The 23907-nt window shown below is 40.0% G+C and overlaps 1 protein-coding gene across 9 annotated transcripts in view; it reads left to right on the top strand.

Moving 5' to 3' along the window:
- Positions 1 to 23907, top strand: part of ANKRD44 (ankyrin repeat domain 44) — a 342704-nt gene that overhangs the window by 175790 nt on the left and 143007 nt on the right. For all 9 annotated transcript variants that reach the window (XM_021076232.1, XM_013984363.2, XM_021076233.1 and 6 more), the window contains one exon: positions 10821 to 10891. In XM_021076232.1, the coding sequence (XP_020931891.1) occupies positions 10821 to 10891 (71 nt within the window). The remainder of the gene's footprint in view (positions 1 to 10820; positions 10892 to 23907) is intronic.

Below are 23907 nucleotides of genomic sequence, written 5' to 3'. Positions count from 1 at the left end.
AAGACTAAGAGGATGGGAGAGCATTGGGAAAGTTCTTTAGAAATCTTGCTCAACTGTGGAAGCTTAGGCAAACTCTTGGAATTTGCATGGTTTAAATTTCCCTGAAAGATCCTTTTTTCAATTTGTATATTATATTCCTAAAGAAATATCATTGCAAGAGCGATGATTTCATCTCTGAGTTTACATCTGGCAGCTGACCCTTTAAGGAAACCAACCAAACTGTTTTTTAGTTTAATAATGAATGAGGTGCTAATGATTCCCATGTTGGACAAATACTTTGGTTTTGCCAGAATTGCCCGTTACAGCTGTGTTCTCCATTGTTGTATTAACTCACAGAGCATAGTGTAACCCAACCCCACTAGATTCCTACTGACATTATTTCTTGTTAGCCAGGCAGATGGAACCGTGAATGCCTCTGAGCAGACAGGGAAGAATTCAGACCTTGTAGATTTCCTCTTCTTCTAACTACGGTCCACAGTCTGCTTTTATTTCCCTCACCTGCCTCTGGCTTCTGTTCTGGAACTGGCTGAGGCAGGATTAAAGCAGAGAGAAGGTCAAGAACTTGCCAAATCATTTGCCCATAGATGTGTGAATGAGGTCAATGTGAACCAATTCGTGGCTAAGCATTAAGAGACAAGGGTCCTAGAAATTATCATGCTAAGGGAAGTCAGTCAGATAATGAGACACCAACATTAGTGCCCTCCCTGCCATGTAGAATCTGAAAAAAAGACACAGTGAACTTCTTTGCAGAATAGATACTGACTCACAGATTTTGAAAAACTTACGGTTCCCAAAGGAGACAGTTCGGGCAGTGGGGGGATGCGCTGGGGTTGTGGGATGGAAATCCTATAAAATTGGATTGTGATGATCATTGTACAACTATAAATGTAATAAATTCATTGAGTAATAAAAAATTAAAAAACAAAGAAAGACTAGGGTCGAGATAAAGGAAGCAGATCACACAGAAAAACAGTTACAGTAACCATACCCTGTAGAGAAACTCTGGGAACACACAAGGGTTAGAGAGTTCAGGGCGAAAGGAAGAAAACTGAAAGTACCCATGCTCTAATACAGGAGTGTTTGTGAGTTGTAACTACTAATTAAAAATTAACAAACAAGGAGTTCCCATTGTGATGCAGTGGGAACGAATCTGACTAAGAACCTTGAGGTGTGGGGTTCGATCCCTGTCCTCGAGCAGTGGGTTAAGGATCCGGCATTGCTGTGAGCCATGGTATAGGTCGCAGATGCATCTCAGATCTGGCGTTGCTGTGGCTGTTGCGTAGGCCAGCGGCTGTAGCTCCGATTTGACCCTTAGCCTGGGAACCTCCGTATGCCGCGGGTGCAACCCTAAAAAGCAAACAAACAAACCAAAAATTTTTTAAATAAGAACAATGAATTTATTAGGATGTAGGCCATCAAACAAGTGGTATTTCTGTAACATTATTTCCTGTGATTTTTCAAATTGTGATTACCCCTCCCAGTGCAAATTGCCTCCAGAGCCGATGGCAGGTCATTCTTTTGATTCTCTCATGAATAACAACTACTCATCCTTTGAGGTTGGATTTTATTTTTTTGGGAGGGGGGGTCTGGCGAAAGAGGGGTGATTAAATGAGGCAATGCTGATTTTGGCCTCTAATATGATACGATTGAAAAGTAGTGGACCATTTGCTGGTGGGCGTATTAGCTGGCCCTGAAGGCAAGTCCAAGAGGGAATTTTTTAAATGTTTTGAGCAATTGCCACATACATGGAATTTTCATACACTCTTCCAAGGTCATTGCTTTGAAAGACAGTGTTCCTGGGCTTTAATAGGATTTGGTCTGTTTGGCTTTTTTTTTTTTTTTTTTAAATCAATAGCAAGATGGTCTCACTATATTGTAATCATATCTCATATGATCTTTCTTTCATATTTATTTCTATAATTAAAAGCTAAATGTTGGCTAAGCCAGCCTTAAAAATCAGTTATTCTCTCTGGCGTATAAGATTTTTAGTCATTTAGTCTAGCTTTTTCTTTGTTCTACTTCTTCCTAGATGACAGGGCTAAGAGAACAGAAATATTGCCTCTGGAAAAGATGCTCAGAGCTCCCTTTACTCCTGGTGTCTATGAAAATAAAATCAAGCGGTAATAGGAATAAGATTTTAAAAAATGTACTTAATTTCTAGTTAGAGTTTAAAGCTCATAACTTTTAGTTGGGTCTTTGTTTCTGAAGAATCAAGATAGCCTAGTGATTTTTAAACAAATTTATAAGCTTTAAAATGTCCTTGGGTAAAAAGCATTTGCCTTTAAGTCATTAGACATGCAGACTCTGTGTCCTTCAGCGCACAATGGTGCCTGACAGGCAGGTAAATAACATGAAGCTTCCTTTAGAAAAATCAGTTATAAATATTCAACTCAAAACCATCTGACATCTCCCTGTGACATGTAAACAAGACTCCTGGCTGGATGTGTTCTGAGGAAGAGGATGAGGAAGCCAGTGGCACCGGATGACACTGATGAAATACAGCTCAGTCTCCTGTCGGATAACTCTGCTTTTGTCATAATAATTTCGTTGTTCTGGGAAAGGACGTTTCCCTGGCAGCTGCCTGTTCATCCTTGTGGAGGAGGATTAGTGGAGGAATGGAAGACTTGAACAGTGGCTGAAAGAACCGACTTCCCAGATTTCAAATTGTCTTTCAGTTCCTCCAGGGACCCTGAAGCTGCACAAACACAGTGCTGGTGGTGTTTGTTACACACTGCGGGTGTGTTGCTTTGTGCTGCCCCGCAAACTCAGGGTCATTTTTCTCCTGGAAAGAATTTCAATATTAAAAGCCACATTTGGATCTACATGAAACTGAACAATTTTTCAGAATACATACATAATGATAGTAAGAACAATTCAGTATAAATGTCTACATATGAATTATACAAAAAAACATACTAGAAAGATAGGGGAAATGGGCAAAGAATATGAAAAAGCCGTTCTCTGAGAATGAATTGCAAATGACCAGTAAACAAACACTGGAAGATGCCCAACCTCACTGTTAAGTAGGAAAATACAAAAATGTGCTATCGTTTTCTTCCAGTCAGATTTGCCATGTTTTAAATAACTGATGATAACAAGTGTTGATGAGAATGTGGGGAAATTAAGCAATCATACATTGTGAGTGCGTAAACTGGCTCACTTTGGAGGGTTGAGCTTTCTATTTTCTATTTCTTTTCTATTTCACTTTCTATTAAAACCAAAAGTGTGCATGACTGATGACACAGAAAGTCCATTTCTATTATGAGTCCTGAATAAATACTTGCATATTTGCATAGTCATTTTATGGATGTTCATAGTAGCATTGTTTGACTAGTAAAATATTAGAAACAATAAATACTCCAACAGAGGGAATGTCTAAAAAATGTGTATTTATGTGGTGTAATACATGTGGCAATGAAAGAGAATGGATTCATTCTCTAAATATCAACATAGGTATGAAAATTGTATTAATGAGTGAAACAAGGAAATTTAGAATGTTGTTACAATATGACACAATATACATAAAAGCAGACTTATGAAACAGTGCATATAGATTTTTTAAATTACTGTGTAATATTTCAAATATACAAAAAGAATATTGGATTGGCCACTCAGCTTAATTCTGATTTTCCATGGGTATACATATTTGCATATGAAGACATGAAAGAAACCAGAAGCTCACATACTAAACTCAGAGCAGTAGTTTTCTTTTTCTTTTTTTCTTTTTTTTTGGTCTTTTTGCCATTTCTTGGGCCATTCCCACGGCATATGGAGTTTCCCAGGCTAGGGGTTGAATCGGAGCTGTAGCCACCGGCCTACACCAGAGCCACAGCAACGTGGGATCCAAGCCATATCTGTAACCTACACCACAGTTCACGGCAACGCTGGATCCTTAACCCACTGAGCAAGGGCAGGGATCGAACCCGAAACCTCACAGTTCCTAGTCCGATTCGTTAATCACTGTGCCACAACGGGAACTCCACAGAGCAGTAGTTTTCTTCATGGGGTGGAGAGAGCCCAGTGCTGGGGATGATTCTCAAAGGAGACTTTACCTAAATTTGTAACAATCTATCTTTTAAAAGAATGCTTTCATGTATTATTTGTATGATCAAAACATGAAGTAAAGTAGGTCTGTTGCTGTTCATGGTAATAAGTGGATTTTCATAGCTCCTGTTCAAGCCAGTTCAGTTGAGGAGGCATTGCTGCATCTCTCTTTGAACCAGAAAGCATCCTTCATTGGCAGCTGTTAACTAAGGTCTTTGCTGGACTTAGAACTGTGCCAGTGGCAGATGCCCTCCTTCTCTATCCTTTAGTTCCCTGACTCTACCTAGATAATAGTTAGCAAGCAATTATATAGTGTTTACCATGAGCCAGGAGGTGAGCGCAGGGCTTTTGTGGTACATCCTTCTAAAATGTGCAATGTTTTTACAAAAACGGGCTCATTCCATATGTCATGTTTTAGCACTTGCTTTTTTTTTTTTTTTTTCACCTAACCATAGTTTCTGAACATCTCTGCACATTATTAAGCATTCATATAAAGCATCACAGCTAGGAATTTACATCGTGGCTAAGAGGTAACGAACCTGACTAGTATCCATGAGGGTGCAGGTTTGATCTCTGGCCTTGCTCTGGTTAAGGGTCTGGCGTTGCCAGTGAGCTGGTTGGCATCACTTGCAGCTTGGATCTGGCATTGCTGTGGCCATGGTGTAGGGCTGCAACTACAGCTCCGATTTGACCCTTAGCCTGGAGGCTTCCATATGTCATAGGTGTGGTCCTAAGAAGACAATCAATAAAAGCATCACAGCTCTATTGTATGTCTATACGACATAATAATTTTATATAAAGTATTTTACTTAACCATCTCTTGTCTAATGCCAAAGTTGTTTCCAGTATTTTACATGTATGACTGTCCTTTCATAAGTCATCCTTAAAGATTGGTCTTACTATTTACCCGTAGTTATTTCTTCTAGATACAGCATTCTAATGCACACCTAAAAAGACAGAAATAGGTTGTATGTATGAGAAAGAGAGGGAGGAGGGAGGAAAAGTGAGGAGGGGGGAGGAAGGAGGGAGGAAAAAAAAGAGGGGATTGAAGGTAAGATTTGAACCTGCAGTGGCCAAAGCAGGTAGACACAGGTGGGCATGTACTACTCACGTGTCCTCTGCCCTTTTCAATATCATGGTAGGTGGGCTGATGAAGGAGCTACTGGGATGAGATGCCTAGATTCAAAATGTGGTGATGAAATGGTTGGGAACACAGCAAAAGAAGCCATACGATTCTAGAGCTCTCCCACCTTTGGGTAGGCACAGGCTTCTGAGGTCCTGCCTTCCCTGGGTGTGCCGACTTGCCTCTCTTTGACAGCTGGGGAGTTTACCTTTGTGGTCAGAGATAATGGGGAGAGGAGAGCATGAGACGAAATAACAGTAAGACCTTAAAGTTAGACATGGTTAACTTGATTTTTTTTTTTTTTTCAAATTGCACTGAATGAAGTCACGTATAAATCCAACAGCAGTTCTTACTCCTGTTGTCTTACCTGGGTGAGTCTTAGGAAAGTCCTGGAAGAGACTGGGCAGTTTTACATAAAAGTGTCACTTTTTTTTTTTTTTTTAAATCAAGAAGGGCCAATAACTGAGAAAAAAAGTGTAAGAAAAAGCAACGTAATTAATTCCCCCACCCCAACCATTTTCAGTAAGAGACATAAAACTTCAAATACATTAGCTGTCTTAAAAGTATTTTGTTAGAAACTATCTCAAACATACAGAAAAGTATGGAGGATAATGTAATTAATACCTGTGTGTATCAAACTTTAAATTTTAAGATTTTTTTCTACATTTGTATTATATCTTTTAAAAAATGAAAAAAAAATCGAAGACGCAATAAACATTGAAGGGAATAAGCATTGAAGCCCATTGTATTCTTTTTTTTATAATTTTCATTTTTTTCCATTATAGCTGGTTTATAGTGTTCTGTCAATTTTCTACTATACAGCATGGTGACTCAGTTACACCTACATGTATACATTCTTTTTTCTCACATTATCATGCTCCATCATAAGTGATCAGACATGGTTCCCAGTGCTGCACAGCAGCATCTCGTTGTATTCTTGCTTTATCCTTTCCTACCCTCCCTCCCTAGAGGCAAACATTATCCAGAAATGGCAGTTGTTTTCTTCAAGCACATTTATTACTTTTATTTCATGTCTATGCATCTATAAACAACATATTTCATAATTTTTGTAAATTTAAAAACTTTACGTAACTGGTATTAAGCCATTAGTGTTATTCTTGCAACTTCACTTATTCATTCAGTGTTTGGTTTTTGGAGGGCATATGTTTGTGTATAGAACTTCAATCTGTTCATTAAGTGTAGCATTCCATTGTACAAATAGACCACAATGTATTTATACGTTTGCCCCTTGATCAACATTTAGGATTCCAATTTCTTGCTGTTGCTCATATGCTGCAGAGAACATTCTTGTGCATGGTTGAGAGTTTCTCTAGGGTGTATGATTGAGGGAATTGCTGGGCAGCAGGGCATGCATGCCATTGATTTTATTAGATAGTACCAACCTGTTTCCAAGGAGGTTGAACTAATTCACACTCCCACCAACAGTATCTAAATCTCCCTGTTGCTCTATACCCTGGTTGACTCTTGACATTGGGCATTTTATTTTCCCCAGTTTGATGGGTGTGATATGCTTTGTTAATGTTGCTTTCACTTGCTTCTCCCAGGTGAGTTTTGGGAAGTAGCTTTTTTGTTGTTTGTTTGTTTGTCTGTGTCTTGCCATTTGGGTTTTTTCATGCATTAGTTTTTCAAATTTATATATAGTTTTACTCTGTGAAAAACCACAAATAATAAAATATGTATTTCTGTTCCATACTATTGTAATAACCAGTGTTCAGAATTAAAGGAAAAATATGAGAAAGAAGGAAGAAATCAAGGGAGAATATATATATATATATATACACACAGAGAAAGAGGGAGAGAAAAGTGACTCTAAGGGCTGGGGAAAGTGGGAACTCAAGTCAATATTAGTTGCATGCTACATGAATGTTGCTAGTTATGAAGTGAGGCACAGTGCCCTAGAGCTTGGCCTTGAAGTCAGACCACCAGGGTTCAAATCCATTTCCTAGCTGGAGACCTGGAGCATACTACTTCTCATGGCCTCGCTTCCATCATCTATAAAACTGGCATTATAGTACTATCTCCCTTTTAAGTGGACTAAACATACATTAGTATGCAGAGTCAGAGCTCAGACCATGTTAGCAATTTTTAACAGGGCTCTTAGAAATTTCACAGCTCCAATGACAGAATCATAGCTCTTTAGAACTGGACAGAACTACTGAAGCAGACGAGTAGCCAAGCCTGGGCTCTACCACCTAGCATTTTTTTAGATCTAGATAGCCACATTCCAGCTGTGGCTATTGAACACTTGAAGGGTGACCAATGTGAATGGAGGTCTGCTGAGAGTGTGAAATACACATTGGATTTTGGAGCTTTAGCGTGAACAAAAAGAATGTGAATTATCTCAATAATTTAAACAACTCAATTACATAGTATTTTGGATATATTGAGTTCATATGTATTACTAAAGTTACTTTTACTTGTTTTTTTTTTTACTACTTTTTAATGTAGTTAAAAAAAAAAGTGTGGCTTTTTAAGGCTGCATTTGAGGCATATGGAAGCTCCCAGGCGAGGGATCGAATTGGAGCTGCAGTCACTGGCCTACACCACAGCCACAGCAATGGGGGATCTGAGCCACCTCTGCGACCTACATCACAGCTCATGGAGATGCTGGATCCTTAAGCCACTGAGCAAGGCCAGGGATCGAACCCACATCCTCATGGATACTAGTTGGGTTTATTCCACTGAGCCACGATGGGAACTCCCAGAAAATTTTAAATTATATACTTGGCTCACGTTCCATTTCCACCAGAGAACGCTAATTCAGAAGCTCTGAGGCCGAACTGACATGTTGCCCATAGCAGGTGTCAGTCTGTCCCGTGAAGCATTCCATCTTACAAACATACTAAAGGAAGGAGTGACTGAAGTGTTGAAAGGATCATCATGCAGACAGCCAGGTGAAAATTCATTCCCAGACTCAGAGGAGACTTGGGGCCAGATGTTCTTCCTCACAGATGACTGATTGGGCTTCGTGACATGGGTGAAGATGGACAGGGAGTCTGAAGGGTTACTTTGATGTAGCCATCTCTCCTGGTAGGGAATGGGATTGGAATCCAGCCCTTCAGGATGGTGTGAAATCTGGGTGATGCTTTTGACATGAGCATCAAAGAAACAGCCTAGAATTAAGTAACAAACATACATTTGACTTACTGGAGAGAATAAAAGGTCTGTCTTCTGATATGCAGGTATAAGCACAGTCTGGTAAAATATACATATTTATGGCCTAGGTGAAGACATGACAAAAAGATGGGCAATTTTAAAGGGGTCGAAGAGCTTCCAGAATGTTGGAAGAGGAAATACTAGGTAGGACCTGAGGGCTAAAGACTCTTTGTTTCTAAACCAGAAAGGTAGGCTTTGTAATAATTACCTGATGCTCTCTTGGAACAAAGACTTAGGAGAGGAAAGCTAAGACTTGTTTTTTGGTAGTGAAAATTTTACTCTACAGTTCACAAATTTTTTCTGCTCATCAGGGTTTCTTCCTTCCCAGCATTCTCTAGCACTTGAGTCTCCTAATCTTCAGAAGATACCTGTTTGTGCAAATTCTAGGTGATGGTTCTTTGTGTACTTAAATCTTTGTTTTTGATTTCTCTTGCCTTTGCTGGGCAAAGACTAAGCCTCTCACTTCCTTAAAAACCTGAAGTGTAGATTTAGAAGTAAATGAGACATTGGAGGGAATTTGGAAGTAAGAATTGCTAATGTTTTTCTAGTGCTTTCCAATTTACAAAGCACATGCAAATTCATTTGATTCTTCCAACCACCTCTAGAGGTGGGGTGGAGAAGTATTATTGTGTTGTTAGCCTCCTTTTACAGAGTAGTGGCTCTTGTCGCTGGACTCAAATCTGGGTCCTCTGACCATGAATCCTGCTGTCTTTCTCAGATCTCATTCATTTCACTCTAGAACATTTAGCCCAGGACTTCCTTCTGCTGGGGAGGGACTTTATTTGGTTTTTACCTACTTTTCAGGTAGGCTGCCTGGATGGAGTTAGTAAAATTAGGATTAGAATAACTTTAAGATTAATAAACTAAGCAACAATTTATCAGTGGCTCTCAACCTTGATAGCTTATTACAGTGACCTGGGGTCCTGGGGAGCTTTTAAACAACACTTGTGCCTGGTTCTGTCTCCAACTAATGAAATCACAATGAGGGAAGAAGAGTCATTCTCTCTCTCTCTTTCTTTTAGGGATTATTATATGCTCGTTTTCTAGCATTATAATTATTTATATTGTTCTTCAGTTAAAGAGGAAAAACAGTGTAAGTTTTATGATTTGTTATTTCCTTTTAGTGTCTTAAATTTCTAGCTCACCTTTACCCTTGAAAGTCTCCTGCTGATTTTTTGTTTATTTGTTTTGTTTTTTTAACACATGGTTCCTGTTTTTTAGCTGTCCGCTGGCCTCGGCCTCACAAAGATTAGTCAGCCTGTGCTTACACTGGACTCACTTTCTCAGCCTTTGTGCCAGAGCCTCCTCCTTTGCATTTCCTCTCTTCTTTGCTTCCCAGTTTCTTAGATCCATCCCTCCACTCTTCATCCTCCTAAGCATCCTTCCTTGTTGTCCTAAGGGTAAAATAGGCTTCTCTTATTGCATCTACGAAGACATCATAGATACTGTCTCCTCCTCTTCTTTTGTAGCCCTTTTATAACATTTTCCATCTCTGACTAGAAGACTGATCAAAATCTGGATTCCAAAAAAAAGGAAGCTCATATTGGGTGTTGCAGTGGTTCAATTGTAGCTTGGTGGGCTTGCACTCATGGAGAAATTGTGTGGGTGTCATGGGAGGAGGGCATACCTGACTTTCTAGGAATCCACTCCCATGGAGCTGCTGCTCCATGATGATGATGTGGTTCCCAGAGAACTGAGCCTGGGGCCCATCCCTCAGGGGGACCCGGCTCTGGCTGGTGCGTGAGCCTGTCTGCCACCCCATGGTGGAGCTGTGATCTGCCTACATAGGCTTCATGTTGCGTCTGTCCAAAAGCTCCACGGAAGCTGGCTTCTTCCTACTGAAATATTGGGCTGGTCCAAGAGAAATAATTGGGAGTCCTGGATAAAATGGATTTCTGCTAATCCCCTCAGCCTAGATCAAATCTCATTAGGACTCAACTTCACAGATTTGTTTGAAATCTCATCAGCCTCTAGCATACCTTTGTTGGAAGGCTGCTCATCCTAAATGTTGGCCAAGAATGATGTTGTGTGTCCTGTGAGATAAATATGCTTAATAGCTAAAAGTGAAACAATGTATATGATTATATATCTTATATTCAGGGATATATATTATATTCAAGAACACACATACCCTGAGAAGTTCTTTATTCTTCACAGTCTACATTTCTATAGAAGTCTTGGAGAGTCTCAGCTTTCTTACAACTGTATCTCCTACCTAGTGAGACAGTGTTCTTTCTCATCCAGTCTTTACCCAATTCTTATGACATTCTTAGCTCCTGTTCTTGCTGCTTCTACTGCTCTGGGTATCTCCTCCTGCCTGGAGGCTAGAGAGCACATGACTGATATAAAGGAAAGACAAAACAAAACGGGGTAGTGATAGCAGGCAAATGAGAGCACAGGCTATAGCGTCTGATTTCACATCAGCAGAACCAGCCCTGACTGTGTTATGCCTCTAATCTGTGCTGTTTGGTTCCAGGAGCTCGTGTAAATGCCAAGGACAACATGTGGCTGACCCCGCTGCACCGGGCTGTTGCCTCCAGAAGTGAAGTGAGTGATTATCTTATTTAATCTAGCACCTCCAGTTCCTAGAAAGAGAAATATGCTTTCTGCTAAATTATGGATTCTCACTGGGGAGCAAAGGCTTTTACTTCGAATGCAGGAGGGTTATTGAATTAAACAGCTGTTTATCTGAGCGCCTTCTGCATGCCAGGCATGGTGCTAGGGGCTGGTTGGGGTGGTCCAAGAGGGATGATGTGATGCTTGACGTCAGTGAATTTTCAGCCTGGAGGGGGCTGTAAACAGGTAAGTAGATAGGTATAGTATTATAACTGAATTGGAGGAGGAAGCAAATAATTGTCTTCTTGAACAGACGTAGTATTTTAAGAAGAGGTGTCAGTTGAGCTAGTCCTTAGAGGATGAGTAGGGACTTACCAGGTCAAGAGAAAGAAGAAAGGCTAAGGCAGGAAGAGAAACATGCTATAGGACAAGGGCCGTGGAAATGAAGGAATGGTGGGTTCAGTTACATGTAGCGAGAACCCCAGGGTGTAGTAGAAGATAAGTCTGATAGTAGAGCTTGGGTCAGATAACAGAGGCCTGGGTGTCCTCTGAGCAGTGGGGAGTGATGACAGCATTGATAAGTATAAACCTGACAAGATTTGGAACTTGTGAGGAGAGGTCAAAAGAAAGCCACTGGGTGAGTGGTGACAACCATTAACTGGGAAGACCGGGGCAGAGGGTTTGGGGATGCTAATCATTTCTCTGTGAACATGCTGAGTTTGGCAAACATGTCACTGGAGTGTAAGCACTGTGATGGGAGGGATCTGTGTTTTGTTTCCTGATGTATCTCAAGCCTAGTACATTGTAGGCTCTCAAGGAAGAATTTATTTTGAATGCTGGGAATTCTGGTGAAGATGGCAAATAGATTAGCGTGATTGATATAGATCTAGAGCTTGGAAACAGAGAGGCTTATCATGAAACCATGGCAAATGGATCAGCTGGTTTAGGGAAAGTATAGGGATGAGAAGAGAAGACCAATTGGGGGGTGGGGGGCGGTGGCAGGGAAGCCTGGTGAATACATGTCTCGAAGTCAGAGGGTACCCTTTCCATCCAGAGACACAAGAGACTCTAACTTTGGAAGCACTTGGCTTTGGATGACTAGGCTTTAGCTGATTTTACCAAATGAAGTTTCTTCTTTGCTACTGGAGAAGATGTTGTTCTCCAGATACACCTGGGAGTAAGAGGTGTCGCTGAGAATGTATTCAGTGTTGCAGGTGTCAGTGGCTGTCATCAGTGGCAGCTTTTCTTTGGCAACTACTTGGAAATTTCACAATAGGCTTAGTAGATGACAGCTTAGTGCTCATAGTCTTCCTTGCTGTGCTATGTGATTGGAGGTGTTATGGTTATTGCTGTTGTTTCAGTGAGAGGTTGGTTGTTTTCTCTTTCCAAATAGCCCAACTGGGATGAGGGAAGCAAATGATCCTAAGTTGTCTGGCTCAGACCTTGGGGAATTCAAAATCTTCTTATCCTATATTTCATTTCTGGTTTAGCCGGGAAAGCAGATGCAGTGGACTGCTCGAATTCTGTGACCAGCTTCATGAGGCCGGCTCCTTCATAGAGGAGTATTTCCTGGTCTTTTAAGACCATTTGATCTTTAGTAAATTTCTTAAGTATCTTTTGAAAAATATGGGTTTGTTTCCTTTTTGAATAAAAACTACTTTTTTTTTTTTTTTTTTTTTAGTTCAAAAAAGTGTTTAACTAAGCACTTCCTATATGCCAGGGACTGTGCTTGCTGATGAAGCTACAAAGAAATGGGTCACATGGCCCTGCTCTTAGGAAACATGTAGACTAGTGGGACAGAAAGACACAAAACCAGATGGTTTCAGTATTCTGTGCCTTTCCCAAGTGATCGCCACCTTTGTTGCTCAACTAGCTGCAAAGGCTTCAATCCTTAAAACATCCATTTTTCCATCAACCGTAAACTTACTTTCTTTGCATGTCTTTAGTGTCCAAATTCAGTCAGCCCAACTATGGATTGACCTTTATATCTGATAAAGTTATTCGTTGCTTCTTTAAGGAACCAGCTCCCTCTGTGGGTGTGCTGGGGGAAAAAATTCCCTTGCAATTGTCTCTTGCCAGGAAAAAATTAAATACAAGGAGACCCTGAGTTTTGGAGTTCCTCCGTGGCTCAGTGGGTTAAGGACCCAGCATTTTCACTGCTGTGGCATGGGTTCAATCCCTGGCGTAGGAACTTCTACATGCTGCAGGTGCAGCCAAAAAAAAAGAAAAAAGAGAGAGAGACCCCAAGTTTTAAATGTATGGGGTCGTACATAAGTTTACAAGAGAGGATGTCTTCATATTAATATGTCATTGCAAGTTGAAAAGTTTCTTAGGAAAATTAGAGTCTCTGTAACTGTTGTTAGAACTGACTGGGGACATGTTGATCTATGTGTGAGAATGTCCTTTTACACTTGAGATGAATGTGTATTCTGCTGTGTTTGGTGGAATTGTTCTGTGTTTATTAATTCTCTATGGCCTAATGTGTCATTTAAGGCCAGTTTTTCCTTATTGGTTTTGCATCTTTGCAAAGATTTGTAGATGGTCATTGATATAAGTGGGGGATTAACATCCCCTATTATTATGATTGTATTTTTGTCAATTTCTCCTCTTATGTTTGTTAATATTTTATCTATTTAGGTACTCCTGTGTTGGGTGTATGTTTATATATATATATATATATATTTATTTATTATATCTTCCTATTGGATTGATCCCTTGATCGTTATGTAGTGTCTTTCTTTACCTCTTGTTACAGTCTTTATTTTAAAGTCTATTTGTCTGGTATAAGTATTGTTATCTCGGCTTTCTTTTTTGTTTCCATTTACATGAAACGCCTTTTTAAATCCTCTTTCAGTCTGGGTTGTGTCTTTAGACCTGAAGTGAGTCTCTTGTAGGCAGTATATGTGTGGTTTTTCTTTTTTTTTAATTCATTCAGCCACTTTGTCTTTTGACTGGAGCACTTTGCACATTTACATTTAAAGCAATTATTAATAGGTGTGTCCTTACTACTTACTGCCATTCCATTAATTGTTTTCTGGTTGTTTTTATAGTTCTTTTTTTGCTTTGTTCTCTTCCCTATGTGTAGTGTTATGTTTAGATTCTTTTCTGTTGTTTTATGCATATTTGGTTACTATTCACACACACACACACACACACACACACGTTGGAGATCTCTTAAGTTTGACTACATTCTAGCAACCCTGCATTTTTACTCCTCTCTGCTATGTTTAACATTTGTTGGAGTGTTGTGGCTGTGCCTGAGGTGTGTGAAAGTTCCAAGGCCAGGGATCAAACCTATGTCACAGCAGCCACCTGAGCTGCTGCAGTGACAGTGCCAGATTCTTAACCTGCTGCACCACAAGGGAACTCCTGTTTAATGTTTTTGACATTGTATTTTACATCTTTTTGTTTTGTCTTATTGTGGATGTAGATGATTTTATTACTTTTGTCTTTTAACTTTTCTACTAGCTTTATAAGTGGGTGATCTACTACCTTTAGTGTATTTTTGCCTTTTCTGTGATATTTTTCCCTTCATAATTTTCATATTTCTACTTGTGGCTTTTTCTTTTCCTCTAAGAGAAAAGTCCCTTTCACATTTCTTTTTTATTTTACTTTATTTTATTTTATTTATATATATATATATATATTTATTTTTTTCCCACTGTACAGCAAGGGGGTCAGGTTATCCTTACATGTATACATTACAATTACATTTTTTTCCCCACCCTTTGTTCTGTTGCAACATGAGTATCTAGACAAAGTTCTCAATGCTATTCAGCAGGATCTCCTTGTAAATCTATTCTAAGTTGTGTCTGATAAGCCCAAGCTCCCGATCCCTCCCACTCCCTCCCCCTCCCATCAGGCAGCCACAAGTCTTTTCTCCAAGTCCATGATTTTCTTTTCTGAGGAGATGTTCATTTGTGCTGGATATTAGATTCCAGTTATAAGTGATATCATATGGTATTTGTCTTTGTCCTTCTGGCTCATTTCACTCAGGATGAGATTCTCTAGTTCCATCCATGTTGCTGCAAATGGCATTATGTCATCCTTTTTTATGGCTGAGTAGTATTCCATTGTGTATATAGACCACCTCTTCCGAATCCAATCATCTGTCGATGGACATTTGGATTGTTTCCACGTCCTGGCTATTGTGAATAGGGCTGCAATGAAAATGCGGGTGCATGTGTCTCTTTTAAGTAGAGTTTTGTCCGGATAGATGCCCAAGAGTGGGATTGCAGGGTCATATGGAAGTTCTATGTATAGATTTCTAAGGTATCTCCAAACTGTTCTCCATAGTGGCTGTACCAGTTTACATTCCCACCAGCAGTGCAGGAGGGTTCCCTTTTCTCCACAGCCCCTCCAGCACTTGTTATTTGTGGATTTATGAATGATGGCCATTCTGACTGGTGTGAGGTGGTATCTCATGGTAGTTTTGATTTGCATTTCTCTTATAATCAGTGATGCTGAGCATTTTTTCATGTGTTGGCTGGCCATCTGTATATCTTCCTTGGAGAAATGTCTATTCAGGTCTTTTGCCCATTTTTCCATTGATTGATTGGCTTTTTTGCTGTTGGGTTGTATAAGTTGTTTATATATTCTAGAGATTAAGCCCTTGTCGGTTGCATCATTTGAAACTATTTTCTCCCATTCTGAAAGTTGTCTTTTTGTTTTCTTTTGGGTTTCCTTTGCTGTGCAAAAGCTTTTCAGTTTGATGAGGTCCCATGGGTTTATTTTTGCTCTAATTTCTATTGCTTTGGGAGACTGACCTGAGAAAATATTCATGATGTTGATGTCAGAGAGTGTTTTGCCTATGTTTTCTTCTAGGAGTTTGATGGTGTCCTGTCGTATATTTAAGTCTTTCAGCCATTTGGAGTTTATTTTTGTGCATGGTGTGAGGGTGTGTTCTAGTTTCATTGCTTTGCATGCAGCTGTCCAGGTTTCCCAGCAATGCTTGCTGAATAGACTTTCCTTTTCCCATTTGATGTTCCTGCCTCCCTTGTCAAAGATTAATTGACCATAGGTGTCAGGGTTTATTTCCGGATTCTCTATTCTGTTCCATTGGTCTGTCTGTCTGTTTTGGTACAAGTACCACACTGTTTTGATGACTGTGGCTTTGTAGTATTTCTTGAAGTCTGGGAGAGTTATGCCTCCTGCTTGGTTTTTGTTCTCAGGATTGCTTTGGCGATTCTGGGTCTTTTGTGGTTCCATATAAATGTTTGGATTGTTTGTTCTAGTTCTGTGAAACATGTCATGGGTAATTTGATAGGGATTGCATTGAATCTGTAGATTGCTTTGGGTAGTATGGCCATTTTTCCAATATTGATTTTTCCAACCCAGGAGCATGGAATATCTTTCCATTTCTTTACATCTTCTTTGATTTCTTTAATTAAAGTTTTATGTTCTCAGCGTATAGGTCCTTTACCTCCTTGGTCAGGTGTATTCCGAGGTATTCGATTTTGTGAGGTGCAATTTTAAAAGGTATCGTATTTTTGTATTCCTTTTCTAATGTTTCATTGCTGGTATACAGAAATGCCACTGACTTCTGAATGTTAATCTTATATCCTGCTACTTTGCTGAATTCATTAATCAGTTCAAGTAGTTTTGGGGTTGAGTCCTTAGGGTTTTCTAGGTATAGTATCATGTCATCTGCATACAATGACAGTTTTATCTCTTTTCTTCCTATGTGGATGCCTTTTATTTCTTTTGTTTGTCTAATTGCTGTGGCTAAGACTTCCAAAACGATGTTGAAGAGCAGTGGTGAGAGTGGGCATCCCTGTCTTGTTCCAGATTTGAGTGAGAAGGCTTTCAGTTTTTCCCCATTGAGGATTATATTTGCTGTGGGTTTATCATAAATGGCTTTGATTATATTCAGGAATGTTCCCTCTATACCCACTTTGGTGAGGGTCTTGATCATGAATGGATGTTGAACTTTGTCAAATGCTTTTTCTGCGTCTATTGAGATGATCATATGATTTTTGACCTTTGTTTTTGTTAATGTGGTGTATGATGCTGATTGATTTGCGTATGTTGAACCATCCTTGTGAACCTGGGATGAACCCTACCTGGTCATGGTGTATAATTTTTTTGATATGTTGTTGGATTCGGTTGGCTAAGATTTTGTTGAGAATTTTTGCATCTATATTCATCAATGATATTGGCCGATAGTTTTCTTTTTTGGTGGTATCTCTGTCTGGTTTTGGAATGAGGGTGATGGTGGCCTCATAGAATGTCTTTGGGAGTATTCCTTCTTCTTCAACCTTTTGAAAGAGTTTCAGGAGGATGGGCACCAATTCCTCTTTATATGTTTGATAGAATTCACCTGTGAAGCCATCTGGTCCTGGACTTTTATTGGTAGGGAGTGATTTTATGACCTCTTCAATTTCATTTCTAGTGATCGGTCTGTTCAGTTGGTCTGTTTCTTTTTGATTCAGTTTTGGCAGGCTGTAAGATTCTAGAAAATTGTCCATTTCTTCCAGATTGTCAAACTTGTTGCCGTAGAGTTGTTCATAGTATTCTCTTATGGTTTTTTGTATTTCTGCTGTATCCGTTGTGATTTCTCCTTTTTCATTTATAATTTTGGTTATTTGGGTTCTTTCTCTCCTCTTTTTAGTGAGTCTGGCCAGGGGTTTGTCAATTTTGCCAGGGGTTAATGCAGGTAAGCCCCCAGCACGAACAGGCTAGCAGGAATGGCACTTTCCAGTGTTGACATCATGGTAGGATGAACTTCCCCAAATGGCTGCCACTAGTATCTCCGTCCTCAGGTGGAGTCTTAATTGCCTTTGCCTCTCTGAGCAGCTCTCAAGAAGAGCAGGTGATTCTGACCTAGATTTCTTTCCAACTCTTGCCTCTGCAAGACCTGGGACCTGGAGTGTGTGAGATTTTACACATGCCCTTAAGAGCCATCTGTTTCCTACAGCTCTCCAACTCCCCTGAACATAAGCCCTACTGGTTTTCAAAGCAGAATTTCTGGGGTTCATCTTCCTGATGTTGGACCCTGGCCTGGGGGGCCACATGTGGGTCTTGGACCCCTCGCTCCTTGGGAAGGAACCCTGTGATTGTGATATTCTTCCCATTTATGGGTTGTTGACCCCGGGAGTGTGGGTCCTGAGCTTATTGCATCTCGACCCCTCCTATCCATCTCACTGTAGTTCCTTCTTTATACTTTTAGTTGTGGGGATTCTTTCCTGCTAGTCTTCATGTCATTCTCATGTACAGCTGCTCTGTAAGTAATTGCAGTTTTGGTGTGCCTATGGGAGGAAACAAGTTCAGAGTTTTCCCACTCTGCCATCTTGGCTATATCCCACTCCCCTTTTTTGAGTTTGATCCTCCAGCTATTACTTTATTTCTCCCCTTAATAATAGCTGGTGAAAGGGAAGCATCCTTGAAGAGGGGAGAACAGAGACGATTTGGACTGGTCTTTGGGAGTTTAGCTGTTAACACTTTCCAAATAAGATATGTGTGTTTAGCAGGAAAGCTGGCACATCTGTCTATTGCTTAGCTTGGGAAACATTGATATTCTTGCACAAATATGTATTAAAAACCATTTCTTCATTGAAAGGCTTATAAACTTGAAATGTCTTCAAAGCCTCTGTACTTCTAATACAGATAGTGGATCTCTCAGGGTTCAAGGTTCAGGGTTCAATCAGGGGAGAGGACCCACCAGGAGAAATACAGGTCAGATATTCATTATAGGAATTAGACCATATGCAATTGTGTGAGTTGCTAAAGAAGTTTATGGAAGGCTAGCACCTTGGTTTCTGTGTGATCCTAAAGTCACTATAGACCAGCAGGTCAGCAGTTGAAAAGCTAGACATGAAATGGGGGAAAACAGGAACAAATTGGAACCCCTACCTGTCTCTCATTGCCTCAGCATCATGGATGTGGGTGCCTTGCAGAAGGAGATGGGTGGTTCACCTCTCAGCTCAGGAATGGGAGATGCTGAGGAAGATATGGCATGATCTGGAGAAGCATCAACCTGGTACTGCCCTGTGCCAACACGGTGATGCAGCTGGTCAGGGATACCACACACAAACTGTAGTAGCACCCAGCACCCGCCACACCAGTCAGGCTGTGCTTTCATGTCTGCCTTCTAAAACTCAAGCAGATTTCTTCTGTGGCCAGAAATGAAACAGTGCACTGGAGGGAACTCCACGACCTGAAATGTAGTTCAGCTTGGCTAATTTGGCACAATACAAACTACCACTGAAGTTGTTCTATTTCAATTGAGAAGATCTTCTCATAAGTAAGTTCTTTGCAGTGAGTGGCATGCCTGTTGCTTCTCATTGTATGTCTAGCATCTACCCTGCTCAGGAAACAATTGTTTTTGAGTGATTCATTAAAAATTGGGTTTTCATTTTAAGCTGTGTTCACCTGTTTCTCTGTGACACTGCTAATGTGGAGCTAGTATCGAGAACGGAGAATTCTGGTGGGCATCATCTTTCATGCATGAAAGTTAAACTAACTTGAGGTTTGTTTATGGGAGTGTGGCACTAAAAGCAAGTTAAGCCACTGGATCTTGCAAAATCTGAGCACATTTCAAAAATAGCATGCAACACAGATAACAGTTTAAGTCAAAGGGTTCAGTAGATGTCAACATTTCTGAGCCTTCTTTCCATCAGGCAAATTTCATGTTTAAGTTTCTGTGCCTGGAAAAATAGTGTTCACTTGCTAAATTCATTTCCTGAAGCTGTTGCAGCAGTAGGAGTATCCGATCATCATATCGATTCAATATTCACCCATGCTTGATGTTATAAAAGCTCCTGGGTAGTCAAGAAAGTAGATCAAGGCATGGTCCTATCCCTTGAAAATTGTCCAAATTAGGTTGGGCTGTGGAGGTGAACCTCTCAGACTGACTTGGTACTGACGAGGCTGTGTTGTGTGTTCCCTTCTAGGCTCCCCCTCCCCCAATCCCATGCTTGGGATTCCCAGAGAGGAAAGCAAACAGATCCCTGGAGCCCAATAGCATTGTCTTCTTACCGACTCCCTGAAGCCTCCCCTCATCCCCTTTCCTTGACTGCTCCCACAGCTGTGAAGAAACGAGGAGAGTCTCTTACCAAAATGTTAAGGAAGCATATTTTGCAATTCTGGATGACAGAGATCAGCAAGTTTTGGGGCTGCCAGGGGAACGTATGTGAAGTGTTGTTGGGAGTTATTTCACATGGTTTCCCCTGTTTAGCTTATTTTTGTTGCTTTTCTAGTTTTCTCTCTTGGAAAAGAACAGCTCTGGGGGACAGAAGGAAATGAATACAGACCTGAAGGGCTTAACACATGTTTGTGGAGGCCTATACTCCATGGAAGGCACTGGTACAGTGTGGGCCTTGAGGGGTTACAGATGTCCCTTTTGGGACACAGTGTTGGGAGCAGACAGCCAGGCACAGAGCCTGCTGTGGCCTGTGTCCAAATGTGGCTGGCCTTTCACACAGGCCTTTTCTTCGCTAATGAACTGAGAGTAGCACCAAAGGAGAGTTACTGAACCTGTCACTTTTCTGTTCTAGAGGCTATTTGGGGGTTAGAAGTGTTGCAAATGGTTGTATTCTGTCTTTGGGGGATAGAATGGAGGATGTTGTGTTCAAATATGTATTGTCATGATGAACTCTTTCTGCACATTATTCCATTTTAACCTCTGAATCATTCTTTGAGATGAACACAGAAATTAACCCTAATTTAGGAAATGTGACCTCAGAGAAGAAGCCTAAGACACTGTAGCCAGTGAAGAGGAGGGTGGTATCCAGAGAACAGGCTCTGTTGACTACTGTGCTCCCACTGTTGCCCTTACATCACACCGGCACCCTTAGGGATACTGACCCAGCTCATAAAATGCATCTGTTTTTGTGTCTGTGCAGACAGAGGTCCAACAGGTGTAAAGACATTTCCCAGACCTGAGCAGCATACACATTTCATTTTATAGCTTAATTTTTTTATTATTCAGTGAATTTTATTACGTTTACAGTCATCAAAACCCAATTTTATAGCATTTCCGTCCCAAACCCTAGGCACATCCCCCCAACCCCCAACGTGTCTTCTTTGGAAACCTTAAGTTTTTCAAAGTCTGTGAGTCAGTTCTGTTCTGCAAAGAAGTTCATTGTGCCTTTTTTTTAGATTCCACATGTAAGCGATAGCACATGATGCTGGTGTCTCACTGTCTGGCTAACTTCACTTAGCATTATAATTTCTCAGTCCATCCATGTTGCTGCAAATACTGTTATTTCTTTCCTTTTAATGGCTGAGTAATATTCCATTGTGTACACGTACCACATCTTTATACACTCCTCTGTCAATGGGCATTTAGGTTGTTTCCATGTCTTGGCTCTATAGCTTAAATTTTTAAAATTATATTTTTCCCTTTCCTCTAAAAAACATTGTCATTATTGTGAGCTAAATGCTGGTAGACAGGAGAATTGAAAAAAATATATGGGAGACTAGAATGTTATTGCTTTCCATAAATTACTTTTGTGATTCTAAAAAGATGATCACATATAGAATATAAATTGTACATGCAATGAGAAGAAAGTAAGCATTTTTATAACCAATTAGAATGTAGATGCGGGAGTTCCCGTCATGGCTCAGTGGTTAATGAATGTGACTAGGAACCATGAGGTTGAGGGTTCAATCCCCTGGCCTTACTCAGTGGGTTAAGGATCCGGCGTTGCCATGAGCTGTGGTGTAGGTTGCAGACGCGGCTCGGATCCCGAGTTGCTTTGGCTCTGGCATAGGCTGGCAGCCATAGCTCTGATTAGACCCCTAGCCTGGGAACCTCCATTGGTGCAGGAGCAGCCCTAGAAAAGGCAAAAAGACAAAAAAAAAAAAAAAAACAAAACAAAAAAAAAACCAAAAAAAACCTGTAGATGCATAGTACTTAGATTTCGTGTGCATTCAGATCATCTGTGGTACTTTTTAAAAGTACTTCTTCTAGAAACTCACCTTCAGGGATTCTGATGAAGCCTGTAACTGAGCCCAGAAGTCAGCCTTTCAAAAAGAAGATTCTGATGCGTGTGGTCTACATGCCACACTTTGAGACCCGATATTAAAGGTGGAGAATATAAATAATTCATATAGCTCAATATCAAAAACCCAAAAAACCCAATCAAAAAATGGATAGAAGATCTAAATAGACATTTCTCCAAAGAAGACAGTTGGTCAACAGTCCAATGAAAAATGATTAACGTCATTAATTATTAGAGAAATGCAAATCAAAACTTTGAGATATCACCTCACACCAGAGTGACTATCACTGAAAAGTCTACAAATAATAAATACTGGAGAGGGTGTGGAGAAAAGGGAACCCTCCTATACATTTGATGGGAATGAAAAATGGTACAGTCGCTATGGAAAACAGTATGGAGCTTCCTGAAAAAAACTAAAAATAGAACTACCGTATAATCCTGCAGTCCCACTCCTGGGCACATATCCAGAGAAACATATAATTTGAAAAGATCCATGCACTCACCCCAGTGTTCACTGCAGCATTGTTTCTGGTAACTAAGACATAGGAGCAACCTACGTGTTTGTCACCAAATGAATGGATGAAGAAGACGTGGTGTGTGTGTGTGTGCGTGTGTGTGTGTGTGTGTGTGTGTGTGTGTGTATGGAATATTACTCAGCCATAAAAATGAATGAAATATGCCATTTGTAGCAACATGTATGGACCTAGAGATTATCATACTAAGTGAAGTAAGCCAAAGATAAATATCATATATCACTTATATGTAGAATCTAAAAAAAAATACAAATGAATTTATATACAAAACAGAAATAGACCCACTGACATAGAAAACAAATTTATGGTTACTAAAGGAGAAAGAGAGGAGGGAGGGATAAATTAGAATTTGGGGATTCCACATACGCACATTATTATACATAAAATAGATGACCAACAAGGACCTATTATTTAGCACAGGGAACTATACTCACAGTTTTGTAATAACCTATAAGGGAAAAGAATCTGAAAAAATATATATGTATATATAACTTAATCACTTTGTTGTATACCTGAAACTAATAGCACTGTAAATGAACTACACTTTGATATAAAAATTAATTACATAAATAATTTTAAAAAAAGATCAGGAGTACTTTATTACCTGGCCTTCCCAATTTTTTATTTTTATTTTTTAAATTTTTTTTAGGGCCGCACCTGTGGTATGTGGAAGTTCCCAGGCTAGGGATCAAATTGGAGCTGCAGCTGCCAGCCTACACCATAACCACGCCAGCTCCTTTAACCCACTGAGCGGGGCCAGGATCGAACCCATGTCCTCATGGATACTAGTTGGATTTGTTACTGCTGAGCCACAAGGGGAATACTGGCCTTCCCAATGTTTAAAACAAGTGCTTCTTGAATAGTTTGAAATCTTTCATATCCCCAGTTCTCTCCTTTGTACTACTGGTTCTCAAAATAACTATACTCTAATAGTAATTAAAGTAATAATGCCAAGTTTAGTTTAATAATGTGTACTTTAGAAGAATGCTCTGATTAATTTGGACACATTTGTTGAGCACCAATTTAGACAGTTCTTACAGAATATGAAATTGGTATAATCAAGAGAGGATAAAAGCCCCAAATGGTTGTTATTTTACAGTAATAGAGTGAATGCCTTCAGGGTTTGAGCGCAGCCTCAGGGCCATCAGCCCACGTAAATGTCTTGTTAATTTTTGCATATTACTACTTAGAGAGTTCACCAGTGATTATACCAATATATTTATTCTACCCCAAATTATTGACTGTACACTATATAGCAGATACCTGTGAGGCTTTGTGGAAAGTACAGAGAATTGCCTAAGACTCAGAGCCTGGTCTGCGGCAACTTACAGTTTATAAAAATTGACATTGTTTATGCCTGCAAGGACTCTGTAGAGTCATAAAGAATTACTTTTCCATGACTAATTTATGACCATTTAAGTGCAATGCACATTTGAGAGTAAGAAAGCAAATATTAAGGGTGACGGTTTTTAAGGCCCCTGTATCCTGTTTCTTTCTCATCTTTTCCGTGTGCCACATTGTATGTTTCTGC

The sequence above is a fragment of the Sus scrofa genome, chromosome 15 (assembly GCF_000003025.6).
Source record: "Sus scrofa isolate TJ Tabasco breed Duroc chromosome 15, Sscrofa11.1, whole genome shotgun sequence".
In the NCBI taxonomy this organism is placed as follows: domain Eukaryota; kingdom Metazoa; phylum Chordata; class Mammalia; order Artiodactyla; family Suidae; genus Sus; species Sus scrofa.
The sequence above is the reverse complement of the archived record's forward strand: the minus strand, read 5'-3'. Positions and strand labels throughout refer to the sequence as shown.